At 51.8% G+C, this 12,702-nt stretch overlaps 4 protein-coding genes across 4 annotated transcripts; 2 read left to right on the plus strand and 2 right to left on the minus strand.

Moving 5' to 3' along the window:
• Positions 1 to 451: 451 nt before the first annotated feature.
• Positions 452 to 3,745, plus strand: J4E87_003575 (uncharacterized protein; the record flags this gene model as incomplete). The annotated part of the gene is made up of 2 exons (XM_049375200.1): positions 452 to 3,159; positions 3,223 to 3,745. The coding sequence occupies 2 exons, from the start codon at positions 452 to 454 to the stop codon at positions 3,743 to 3,745; spliced, it is 3,231 nt and encodes a 1,076-aa protein (XP_049235122.1).
• Positions 3,746 to 4,071: 326 nt separating this feature from the next.
• Positions 4,072 to 4,520, minus strand: J4E87_003576 (uncharacterized protein; the record flags this gene model as incomplete). The annotated part of the gene is made up of 2 exons (XM_049375201.1): positions 4,072 to 4,168; positions 4,243 to 4,520. The coding sequence occupies 2 exons, from the start codon at positions 4,518 to 4,520 to the stop codon at positions 4,072 to 4,074; spliced, it is 375 nt and encodes a 124-aa protein (XP_049235123.1).
• A 1,995-nt stretch (positions 4,521 to 6,515) lies between these two features.
• J4E87_003577 (uncharacterized protein) lies at positions 6,516 to 7,512 on the minus strand (the record flags this gene model as incomplete). Its single annotated transcript, XM_049375202.1, has 2 exons — positions 6,516 to 7,042; positions 7,089 to 7,512. The coding sequence occupies 2 exons, from the start codon at positions 7,510 to 7,512 to the stop codon at positions 6,516 to 6,518; spliced, it is 951 nt and encodes a 316-aa protein (XP_049235124.1).
• Positions 7,513 to 9,306: 1,794 nt separating this feature from the next.
• Positions 9,307 to 10,511, plus strand: J4E87_003578 (uncharacterized protein; the record flags this gene model as incomplete). Its single annotated transcript, XM_049375203.1, has 3 exons — positions 9,307 to 9,314; positions 9,482 to 9,550; positions 9,602 to 10,511. The coding sequence occupies 3 exons, from the start codon at positions 9,307 to 9,309 to the stop codon at positions 10,509 to 10,511; spliced, it is 987 nt and encodes a 328-aa protein (XP_049235125.1).
• Between the last annotated feature and the right edge of the window lie 2,191 nt (positions 10,512 to 12,702).

A 12,702-nucleotide genomic window follows, 5' to 3' on the forward strand; every position in this document is an offset into this window, starting at 1 on the left:
CATTGCTTTTGAAGTTTGTATATAGCAGCATATACCACAGATCGTACGAACTACCAAGCATCTTCTTTTCGGCGTTACCAATACAGATAGACCGGACGAGTCTGATAAACCTTCGTGTGCCCATGCCGCATCCCGACATTGCGACATTGCAATTCATGCGGATGATGACCCGACCGAAGGCCCGAATGGCTGGGATGTCCCTGTGACTAAACTTTAGATCTGTCTTAGCGCGCTGCTTGGCCACTCACATCACGGACCATGACGTCGACCGCGCGTGTGAAAAATACCGAACGCGGCGCGACTGTCGGGTGCGGAGGATCGGTGGCCCCTATGGGGATTCGTTGGGCGATCTAGCCCTGAAGGACTCTCAATAATGTCTTAACTGTTACTCGATTCATCTCTCGCTACCTGCTCATCTACCTGGGTAGTCGATTGAACTCACAGCGCCACAATGGCGTCTACCGCGACGGGCCGGAATGTTGCGGATAAGGAAGAGGTGGATTCCACGAACACAGCAGGGGAATCACCACGCGGCGAGCAGGGGCAGTCGAACGATTACCACCAAGATGCGACACTCACGGAGGACAGAGCAGATGGAGAGAAGAAAGAGAAGAAGCCGTCAAAACTCAAAGCAGCGTGGACTAAACTCGGTCTCGATCCGGGCACGCTCATGATGATGGGCAAGGCGGCACTGCCTCCGACAATTTGCCTTGCGATGTATCAGGCGACGCCCGTTGCGCAATACTTCACTACGTTGGGCTACCTGACTGCTATTATCAGTATCCTAGGGTTCTGCATCATGCCGCGCGCAAAGTTCATTCAGACGATGACGATGAACATATTGGCGACGTGTGTTGGTTCGGCTCTCGCTATGCTCATGGTTTGGTCGGGAGTCAAAGCCCGACAACATACGACTGTACCTGGAGCACCACCACAACGTTACAACTCTTCGCAGTCGGCAGTCCTTGGAGTGTGGCTTTTCTTCCAAATCTATGTTATCAATGCTATGAAGGCGAAGTTTCCCCAACTGGCTTTTCCGGCAATCATTTACGCAATTCAGGTCAATGTTGCAGCGACTAATGGCTTCTTGTTTCAAACAGTACCGCAATGCGAGTCCTTCATCAGAAGACTGCTAGTGGCATTCTTGACTGGTTTCGCCATCGCAACCGGAGTGGCCCTATTCATCTTCCCTGTTACATCGCGCAAGGTGGTGATGAAGGAAGCAGCAGGATACATTGGCTTGTTGCGAGGGACTCTGGGCGCGCACAAGAACTACATCCACAGCCTGGAAACAAGCGACATGTTCGGCGAGAAGTACGTGCCAGAGGACGGAGATGGGAAGAAGAAGGCGAAACCCAGGCCGGAAGTAGCGGCTATCAAGAAGATGACTGGTTCACTGCAGGCGTTGCACGGCAAGCTTACTGCGGACTTACCGTTTGCAAAGCGCGAGATCGCATATGGAAAATTAACGCCAGACGACCTCGAGGGCATGTTCAAGAACCTGAGGGCGATCATGCTGCCAATCTTGGGTCTCGGCTCGGTTATGGATCTTTTTGAGCGGGCGGCTGAAATCAACCACTGGGATGGACAAGAAGACGAACATGACGAGGAGATCAGAAGGCAAACCGTTCAGGAATGGAACAACATGTTTCAATTTGTTCATGAGCCGTTCAACAACATCTTCCAGGCTCTCGATGATGGACTTACACACGTTATGTTTAAGTTGCAGCTGGCCAAGCCGCCGAAAAAGAAGAAGGGCCAGAACCAGGACGACGCTGAGGCGAAGGGTGACGCTATCAAACCAGGAGAACCGGGCTTCGCAGAGTACATGCAGAAGCAAGCCGACGCTTTCTTCAGCAGGAAGGAACCTACTTTGCGCCATTGGGTCGAAACCAAGGGCATCAAGCTTCGCGACGATTACTTCTCGTCTCCGTCAGCACTTGACGAAGAAACCCTGAAGCTCATGCCCAGCATCACCACACGAAACCGGGATCAACGACAGCTCTTCATGGTACTCTACGTCATGTTCCTACTCAACTCCATAAGTCGGTCCGTGATCGAATTCGTCAAATTCGCAGATGAGCGCGATCAAGCGACTTTGAAAAGCAAGTTTATCTGGCCTGGTGGACGGCGTTTCAAGAAATGGGCGAAGAGCATCTTCGCGAGCCAGGACTCCACCTCCGACGACGAGACGACAGTTGCGGGTTTCGACAGGAGCAACACCACTGTTTACATGGGCGAAGCCTACCAGGAGAAGAAAGATCCCGAGCATCTGCCACCCACAAACGCATGGCAGAAGTTTGGCAATGGTGTACGTGGCATCTCACGTTTCCTGCGGAGTGATGAGTCGGCTTTTGGTTTCCGTGCTGCGTGTGCGACGATGAGTATAGCCGTCGTCGCTTTCCTCCGTCCAACGCAACAGTTTTTCGTTGAACAACGCTTAGTCTGGGCTTTGATCATGGTGGCCATCTCTATGACTCCGACAGCTGGTCAATCAATTTTCCAGTTCATACTCAGAATCGCAGGTACAGCCGTCGCAATGATCGTAGCCTGGCTCATTTGGTACATTCCTGGGCAACAAACTGCGGGTATCCTGGTTTTCCTTTGGTTCTTCGTCGCAATCGGCTTCTACATCCCGTTAAAACGCATGGACCTCGTCATCGTTGGAATGATCAGTGTGGTCACTGCTACTATGATTGTTGGTTATGAACTACAAGTTCGCAAGATTGGAGAACAAGCCGCGACAGCAACGACAGGTCAGCCTGCATACCCGATCTATACACTCGGCCCCTACCGTCTTGCCACCGTAGTGGGTGGTCTAGCTGTCGCCTTCTTCTGGACTATCTTTCCTTACCCCATCACCGAGCACTCTGCGCTCCGACAGAAACTTGGTGGCGCGCTATACCTTTCCGCAAACATGTACAGCATCATGCACGAACAGGTCATGGGCCGCATCCGCGGTGAGCTAGGCGGCGACGAAGAGACTGACAAAGAGAGTCCAGGCTACCAGCTCGTCAAGGCTCGGAATAAGGTCTTCGCCAAACAGATGCTCACCCTGCAAGGGCTGAAGATGCATGCCGGATTCGTCAAGTGGGAGTTCCCACTTGGAGGCAAGTTTCCCAAAGAAGAGTACGAGAAGATTATTGGTTATGTCGAGAAGTACGTATCAGCCCTAACATGCAGCGATGTCATAGATTGAACGTGACTAACAACACACATCAGCATCGTAAACTACACGGCCCTCCTAGGCTACGCCTCCCAAGCCTTCACCCACCCCTCCCTTAACCACCAATCCGCCGACCCCACATCCCCTGAAACAGAAGAAGCCGCCTTCCCCGACCACCACTCCGCGCAATGGTTCAACGACTTCCGCCGCGTCATCCTCTCCGCAAAAGTAACTTCGCATGAGATTACCTCATTACTCGCAATGCTCTCTTCCAGCGTCACAAACGCACAGCCCTTGCCTCCTTATCTACACGCCCCACCAGGTGGGCAGCTCAGCCGGAAACTAGAAATGGTAGACCCAGAGATCTTGAGCTTGAGACACATCGCCGAGCCAGGATACGCGGCGTTCGCGGTCATGAGCATAAGTACGAGATGCATACACATGGATATTGAACGGTTGTTGAAGGCCGTCAAGGGACTGGTGGGCGAGTTGGACTTCTCGTTCCATGTCGTTAGCACGAAGGATGCTGCGAGTTCGGATGAGACGCTTGTTAAGAGGGGTTCGAGGAAGCAGGACTAGACATGTTATAGATTGTACAGCTTTTGTAATGTTTGGTAATAGGAAAGAGATTCACACGATTGTACATAAGGTTGGGCAACGTCGGTTATGACAAAAGTGTAATAGTAAGAGGGGGCGTCCCCATCCATACGAAGAATCTAGCTAAAGAGCGACGAGGAGATTTCATCGCCAACCGTGTTACACCACATCACCTCTTTCTCTCGTCAGCGGGCACTGGAGTGTTGGACCCGGCGCCGCTGACTCAAGAATTCCGAACATCGACCAGAGAGCACTAAACCATTCTCGCAGAAACGCTTGCCACATCATCCTCAAGTTTGGGCAAGAATTTACTGGCAAGTACCAACAGCCCTCGCGGAGAAGATGGGCTTGTTAGGACCGAAAGTACCGCAACGACCAGTCACGTCGTAGACGATGCTGTTGACGCTCGAGCAAGTGTTGTCAGAGTATGCAACGACTAGCACGATCAAATTAGTTCTCATCATCCCGAAACCAATTACTTCATTTCAGGTAACTCACGAGTGCAACCAGCAGGCAGCGCCGGCAAGTCGGTAGGGAGGATCAACGCGGAGTCTGTGTTTCCGCTAAAGATGGGCGAGGTAGGGAAGCAGGAGCCATCGGCGGGGATGTAGGCGGTCGTCACGGCGATGCCGCTGTTGCAGCCTGGGCCAGAGTAGAACTTGAGAGGGATTGTGTCGAGGCGCTTGCTCATCTCCGTTGGGGCGGCGTTGATGCTGACGGCAGCGATGAGGAGGGCGATGGTGGTGGTGAACTGCATTTTGAAGGGTGTGTGGAGTTGGTTTGGTTGAGTGAAGTGTAGTGGAAGGTGTTAATGATACTGTTATGATGGAGACTAGATGATGGGTAGATGCTGCAATATTTATACTTTGTCGTGAGGCTCATTTCCTGGGCAAGGTATGCCTAGCTGTTCACAAAGTTTCGTTAGCCTACTTCTGCTGACACGAAGGATGCCTCTTCGCACGGACGTCTCAACGAAGCTTGCATGGCCTATGGATCTCTTGAAGATGTTGGTGTGAATAGATACGAGGGCTGACGTCTGGCGATGTCGGCCTACGGCGCAGGTATCAAGATGCATCAAGCTCCCACATCCGACCCTGCGAGAGATCATTGGTCGTCCACTGGATAGGATTCTAGGAGATCTAGCTCCAGGCCAAAAGAGGCATTATTTCCAACACCTATGCGACTAGGCTGATGCTTTCGCGATGCTGTTGAGAGCTTGGGATGCACACTTTCGCCTCACCGCCAGTAGTCGGTAGTGTTGGTGGTGAACCAAACTTGTTCCTCCTTCTCTTCTAGAAGGCTGATTCACCCTCGTGGGTAGGTCGTATCGTTCTTAGCGCATCTTACTGTGCAATAGTTGTGTGACCTATAGGTACATGCTACTGCTCAGCTCACTCAGAGAGCGCAACACCAATTGTGAACACGTAACAGCACTCGGGTTAAGGCCGGGATGAGTCGAACGGATCGTTGGGTCGACTGGTACCTGTTGGATGTAATACGACAGTATGCAGATGGGAGCCGCCAAGGTTGAGGAGAATGAAAAGGTATGCATCGTCTGCATGATCCTGCTGCACCGCATCGTCGGATATGTGGACCTTGTATTCCTTGATGCCATTACAATCTTCGCAGCGAGATGCTTTGTGAGCAACGTATGAGTACGTAGATAAGGTGACAGACGCTGCGGAAACCGACGTTCTCGTTGCTAAGAAAAGGCTGTGAGCTCTCCGATCCGATGTGTTGCTCGATCTCCCGTAAGCATAACCCGACCTGACACTGGATGTGGCGCATTCCGAGTGAAGCTGACATGCAAGTGATGTGACCAACCTGCATTTCCAAGCAGAAGTTCTGACGTTCGTTTGCCTGACACCAGCCATCGAATCGATCATATGTTTCTTTTCTCGTATGAACCTGGTCTGCTACCCTGGTAGGCGATCCTGCGAGGCTGGACGTCCCGTGCCGCTGACAGGGTCTAGGCTTTCCGAAGGGGCCGCATGGTAGCGGAAGCGCTAGGTTCCTTGGTGAGCCATACGGAAGCGATGTTGGTGAGATGGGCTAAGCGTGAACGATGGCCTGCAGGAGGTGGTGCAGATAGGTGTAGATGAACTGTAGTAGGGAGGGCACAGTGCGAATTGAGACCGATCACCGAGATACTATCTCATCTGCGTCTCTTCTGTACATCAACATCATCGCCCTGGCAGTGTTCGTTTGCATCCAAGCACCAGTCGTAGAAAGTCCCATTGTATTATCTTACCACTCAGATCAGCTATTGCCACCCAGTGACTATAGGCTAAATGCGATGCGATGGCCCACGGACTTCCTCGCTTCGAAACTGCAGCTCGGAGATGCTAACGCGAACCGATGACTTCGTACCACGGACTTTTGTTGGTCGAGAGGTGAGCATCATGCCCGGTGACGCCAGAAGAACAGATGGTGGCTTCAAGCCATCGTTCCATTGGCAGTTTCTATCCACATTGCTCCAGGGTCGAGCGAAGTGGAAACAAACAGCAGAAGGCTTGCGAGACGCCAACGCCCTGCTGTCTGGTTGCTTTGAAAACAAGGTTGACTTTGCGCGATGAGGTGGGAGATGAAGGTCCAAGTGGCAGATGTGGAAACGAGGCAATCTCGCTGCTTAGTCATCTTCCAGCGGCGGGGCTGCGCCTGCCGTTAAGGTTCGCTTTCGACTACGCACCTGACTCCTAACACCAGCCCGTAACATCGTCATAACGAGATACTTGACACCTTTCTAGCACTTCTATTTGCTCCCAATCTGCATGAACACCATAAGCACCGCCGCGTACGCCGCAGTCGCTGCCACCACCTCGAAAGGTTTATTGATGGTCGCGCCTGTCCCTAGTAAAGTGAAGAGAATCACGAACCCCGTAATAATACCCAGCCGATCGTCGTCATCAGAAATATTCTGCATCCACCATAAAGGCGCAAGTAGCATAGAAAGTCCTAAGGCTATTATGCTGAGTGTGGTGAAGCTCTCGAAGGCATGGTCGCTAGAGTAGGATGTAGCGTCCGATTGGACATGCAGGTCCTCTACAAACTTCGCCTTGAAGATTCGCCATGTGTGTAGGGAACGACACGCCTCTAGCCATCGGCCTAGTGGTGGACGAACTCTCTCATTGATCGATATCAAATCGCTCTTGTGTTTGACGAAACGTGTTTCTGACGCGGTGATGGCACCACGCTTCAGCCAGTTTTCGGCATAGTCCACTTGACGGGATTCTGCTCGTGGGCGTTTACGTATCTTGGAGAATGCGTCGATAGATCGATCTGTCGCGGTTAGTATTGTCGCGATGTAGAACCTTTCGGTACTTACTGTAATGTAGGAGTAGACATGAGAGTTCGTTCATGATTTGGAAGCGATCCGGTTGATATTTCTCATCCCATTTGAAGCTGGAGTTTTTCCCCTTTTCGTCCTGCTCATTCGCCTCATGAATCTCCTCCAATGTTCGTTCGAGCTCCGAGATCCGGTACTGCAAATACGCTATTGTTGTCGCATTTAGACTCTCAAAGCGCCGAAACACGAAAAAGTCGTCGTCTGAAGCCATCCACTTTCCAAACTCTTTGTAGCCCTCATACTTCCAAGCTTTCAAGAACTTTTCCTTATCGGTTACCGATGCGTTACTAAGGGTACTTGCCGCTGGAGCGAGGTTCTGCATAGGAACCTGGGAAAACGTAGTGGGTATGTGTGCACCAGGACCTGGCAGTATAGGATCGCGAGCGCGAAATATATTTGCCATGATGCCCGTGTGTCGCTGTTGTCGACTGCCCGGGCCAACACATTACTTATTTGTTTGATGACGGTGACACAAGGCCGGGCTGAGCTGCACACCCCGCCCGTCCAGGCAGTGCCATGTTACATACTACAGGTGTTATTGGCCGCCACCTAAGTCAAGACATGCACAGCCGCAAACGGAAAGCTGAAGAGGAGCCCACATCAAATATGCAGCGCGTGCATACACTGTTCGTGTCATTCGTCTTGTGCTTGACCGGAACACAACGCCACTGGTTCGCGCGTGCCGTCTCTGCGCCACATCTCTCCAGCACCGGGAAAGCTCACTTTCCAGAGCCTCACTGGAAGCGATCTCTTAATTTAATATGCATCTGACTTGCTGCCTCGCGGGGCAGATAAGAGCCCTCCTCCAGCATCGCTCAGCCCTGCTTGGAACACTTCGTCACGATTTACCTGACCGGAAATTATCACGATCGCATCGACTCAGACTTTATTGATCGCCCTGATAAGCTCAGCTGGTCTCAATCACATAGCCCGTTCACACGGCCCGCTCCGTCTGCCAATAACAAGTCATGAACCCGTGGAAGTCTAGCAAGACCAAACTTGAAGCTGTCCAGGCATTTCGGCACGCCGACCAGAGGCATGATAGTAGATACGCCCCACAAGCGGAACCAGAAGATCCACCCGACCGAGATCTTGCTCCTGTTCGACCTGGTGAAGGGCAGAATTCGTCTTATTACGGCGGCTGGCAACCTCAACCACCGATGTCAGCGCAGGGCTATCACGCAAACCCTACGCCAGGCCGTCCATATCTAGGCTACCATCAATCACCACAGGCCCCAACACAGAGCCTTGGTACACAACAGCAGTATGGGCCACCGCAGCAGGGTTATGAAAGCCAACAGCAAGGCTACAGCAGTCCTCAGCAGCCATCCTCGCCTCCACAAGGTCAGGCCTCCTTCGCGCCCTTGAATGCAGACAGGAGTTCGTACCAGGATAACCAAAGCTACAACTATAACAGTAATTACGGGCCGCCGCCTGCACTGAACGCCTCACCGGAGGCAGGTTTCCAGTCGTCGCCACCAATGCACAGTAATCCAGAGCCACCCGAACAAGCTTACACTCGCCTACCACAACGTAGCTTAACATACGACAATCCATACGAGCAGCCATTTGCACCGCCCCAGCGCATACAAACTGAGCCTCCCCAAGTAGCCCGACATGACTGTAATGACTATGGTCTCGCGTGAGTAGAGAGTTCACTATGTTAATCCTCAGTGCTAATATGCGGCATGCAGGATCCTTGGGAAGTGTACGCGTTGTGGATATAGGTCATAGTAATTTACTGTGTTGTTACGAGAGAAAAGATTTGTACTACAACCATACCATATGCTAAATGCCATGCTTGATTGTCAGTGAGATCACTTAAGGGAATATCAACGGCTTCGAGGGTCCCCGAGCAGGCCTTCTGCTATATTGAAATTTCCGGAGGGAAGATTTCCCTCGGCATGAACAATTCATGAAGGGCAAGCCCAAGAGACATGTTACGAGAGCGGGAATTTGTTGTTACCAAGACGCGTCCTAGAACAGGCAGCAAAATGCAGCCACCCGATGTGTGACCATAGCAAAGTATGCTCCCGTCTCATCACGGAACTTCGGCAATCGTGCTTGCGACATCCGCCCAAGTTCGCAAATATCATCAAGCGATCGATGCGCCAGCTGTCGTATTTGTGCTGATCCGTTGATTGCTGAGTGCTGGATGTATACTTGTCCAAATTCCCCGGTAATGGAAGCTGAGACAATGCGCAAGTTCTTCTCGAAACGCAAATCAGCTCCAGGTCGTGTAGATCTCCGCGGCGGTGAGCAAGACATTTCGGCGGCGCCAGCACCCACTGAGCAAGCATTGGTGTTATCGTCAGCAATAGAGACAAGGTGAGTGACATTGCTGTTTATTCGACACAGCCCTGACGATACAGTATGCCAACTGAAGCAGCCAAGGCCTACGGGCCACTGGTACTGAGCGACCCCGAGAAGGCTACAGTGGAGTAAGTGCTGAAGCCTTGGCTACTACCAGAGATCCTGCTAATTTCTGATAGTATCGTCCTCATCCATGGTCTTGGTGGAGATCGAACAGTGACCTGGACAGAGCGTACGGCGAATGCCGAACGGACACCCTGTTTCTGGCCCAAAGACCTGCTTCCCATCGACCTTCCCGACGCACGCATAATCACATGGGGCTATGCCGCAGCAACGATCAAGACGTTGGATGTCGTATCGATTGCAAACCCAACGCAACACGCGGAGAAGCTCTGCTCAGAACTAGCAAGTCTCCGAGTCGGTGTCGTCGATCGCCCAATCCTTTTCATCGCTCATAGCATGGGAGGTATAGTAGCTAAGAAAGCCCTTCTCAATTCGCAAGACTCCAATGTCGACAGTATCGCGCCGTTAGTACACGATACGTGCGGCATCATCTTCATGGGTACACCTCATTGTGGCTCAGAGTTCGCGAATGCGGCTTCTTTCCTCACCAAGATCGTCGGCATCTTCCACACAGTCAACTCTTCGATGCTCGAAGGGCTTCAAAGTCAGAATGCGCAGCTGCAAGAAATCGATCGACGCTTCCATCAACTTCTCGCCAAGCGCGTAGGGACCGATAAGGCCGTAGAAGTACGCTGCTTCTGCGAGAGCGTGCCTTTTCCCGGAATCGGCATCGTTGTTCCAGATTTCTCGGCCGGCCCACCAGGGTATGAGCGTATCGTCGTGGATGCGAACCATATTGAGATGACCAAGTTCTCTAAGAGAGAGGACCAGACATATCAGAACGTCTTGGCTGAGCTGAGACGGATGATCAAGCTGGCGAAAGAGCAGCGTAGAGACGAGAGTGACCCCAGCATGCAAAAAGGCGAAGTTACCCACGTTGGTAACAACGATCGAGGTGCCTTGGCCAACTACGGAAGTCAGACCATCGGTACGGGTGATGGAGGCTCAACCCATTACGGTAAGTGATTCTTGTGCCATGATTGGTTGTTGCGCTGATGAATCCAGGAAATATCAACGACTTCCGGGGTTCCTGAGCCGGGTTTTGGTTTCCGTTGGTGGGAAGTAAAGCATGTGTTTCGGCGTGTCGTAAGGCGTTGGTGTGTAGTCGTATAGCGCATTCGAAATGGTCACACCAGCTCGATATCCACAAGCTGATCTTTGACATCTTTCCACACCTCTCCTTGCATAACCCCATGTACATATGCATCGCCCACCACCTCCCATGCCCTTCCAGTCTCTTCATCGGCAGTGTGCCGCTTTGACTCCCGTAAGACATAAGGAACATTGGCACCCTGCAACAGCCATATTGTGTCTTCGCGTTCACAGCTAGTCGGCACCAGACCCAAGAAGCCATTCTTGGTCCTAGCCAAGCGCCGAAACTGACCACTTCGATTGATTGCACCACCGAATTTGTGGTCTTGCCAGTCACGCTCAATTTCTGCCTCGCTAGCTGTGGGCCCGAGGCGGGCTATGCGATCGCTAATGGAAGACAGAGAGGAATCTGGGCGATGAAAATCGGCGATGTAAGGACATTTGGAATTGAATGGAAGACGGCGCAGATATATGCGGCTGGTGTCCATTTGTGTCAGGTTCGCTCCGCATGTGCAGCTTTGCTGCTCCGTATGTCGGACGTCAGCCCGAGATATCGCGAAGCCAGAACTATCGCCTTCGGAGAGCATGTCTATGTCGCGGAGGATTGGAGAAGCTATATTTTCGTAACCAGTTGTCGTCTCTTCATTATTAGGATAGTAGAGCAAGCGATGGAGACAGCGGACGACCGAAGCGCACGTTAGTCGCTTCACCACGTGTTTGAAACGGTCCATGTCGGGTTGGTGGTCAAGAGGCAGATGACCAATGTCATTGGCGACTAGTGTGGTGGTTAATGCCTCGCATCGTGTTCGTCCTGTAGACCGATATAATTTCGGAAGGTTCAATGTAAGCGCGCTCCACCGAGGATCGAATTGCAAGCGCTTTCCATGCCATGCCCATGATCCGGCAAGCTCCACAATACAGTCAATCTTGAATCCACGAGCTCCGAGCACGCGGTCATCCGAAGGCACAATCGTCAAGGCGTCCAATCTCGACCCCGAAGTGGCATTGTAGCCCACGCTTGCGGAGGCGAGCTCTGATTGATAGGCCTTGTCTTCAAATTCTCCGACCCAAGTTGGAAATCTCGGAAACTTTCGTACCGATATGTCGGTAACCCAACTCAGGCAGTTGAGGTTCTTCGTCTCATTAATGAGACAACGCAGCGCTTCCATATAAACCTGCTCTGGGCTCTTACGGTAATCTGCAGTTAGCCCGAAAGCCCCGCGAGGTACTATTCCTAATAATGCGAAGACCTTGTCTTTGGGATTTTCGCACCCGGTCATGCGAGTCAAAGCCAGGAGTTGCGCAAAAGTGAAAGGCAGTGTCCTCTCTTGCGTTGTAGGCGGGTTGAGCAATCGACACCGATTGTGGAATAGCTCCAGAATGGCCTTTTCATGGTCGTAGTGACGATTGTTTTTGATGGGAAGAGTCAGTGCTTGCCCAACCGTTTCGTGAAATCGATGTTTCTTGATCCATGCAACCAGTAGCGCGACTCTTTGAAGTTCTGAAAAGTCCAAGATGTCCGGACCACACAACATACGGATGTATCGAGCAAGCATGACTTCCTGAAGTACCCAGCAGCGAAAGAAATACTTTCTTGCGAGAAAACGAGTCAAGCTTTCAAAATCTTTGGCAGAGATCGAGTCGACTTTTGCTTTGTCGTCATCTTCCAACGCCTTCTTCATGAAGTCTGTGTAAATTGAGCATTGCTGATCCTCTTCCATATCGTTGAAACATTGCAGTTTGTTGAGGCGCTGCATGATTGGTATAGCTTGCTCACTATCCTCATCCGCGGGGCCCAGCCACGATATGACCAATGAAGCGTTGCTGTAGATCTGAGCCATCAAGCCAACCTGCGTATTTCGCTCTTGAACATCGTCTTGATTGACACATAATTTGTCCTAGCGATCAGCGTCTACAGTTAGTCGGGATACCATATTTGCTTCGCACGGGGGGTTACGAACAATCCAGAGGAATTGCCCTTGGCAGTCGACTTCCTGACACTTTACGCTCACCTTGCAGATAGCCCTGAGCGCGCACTCCAAGTTGGCCGTAACATTCACGCGCA

This window comes from Alternaria ethzedia, assembly GCF_023757985.1.
Source record: "Alternaria ethzedia strain BMP 0044 chromosome Unknown scaffold_6, whole genome shotgun sequence".
NCBI classification, from domain to species: Eukaryota; Fungi; Ascomycota; class Dothideomycetes; order Pleosporales; family Pleosporaceae; genus Alternaria; species Alternaria ethzedia.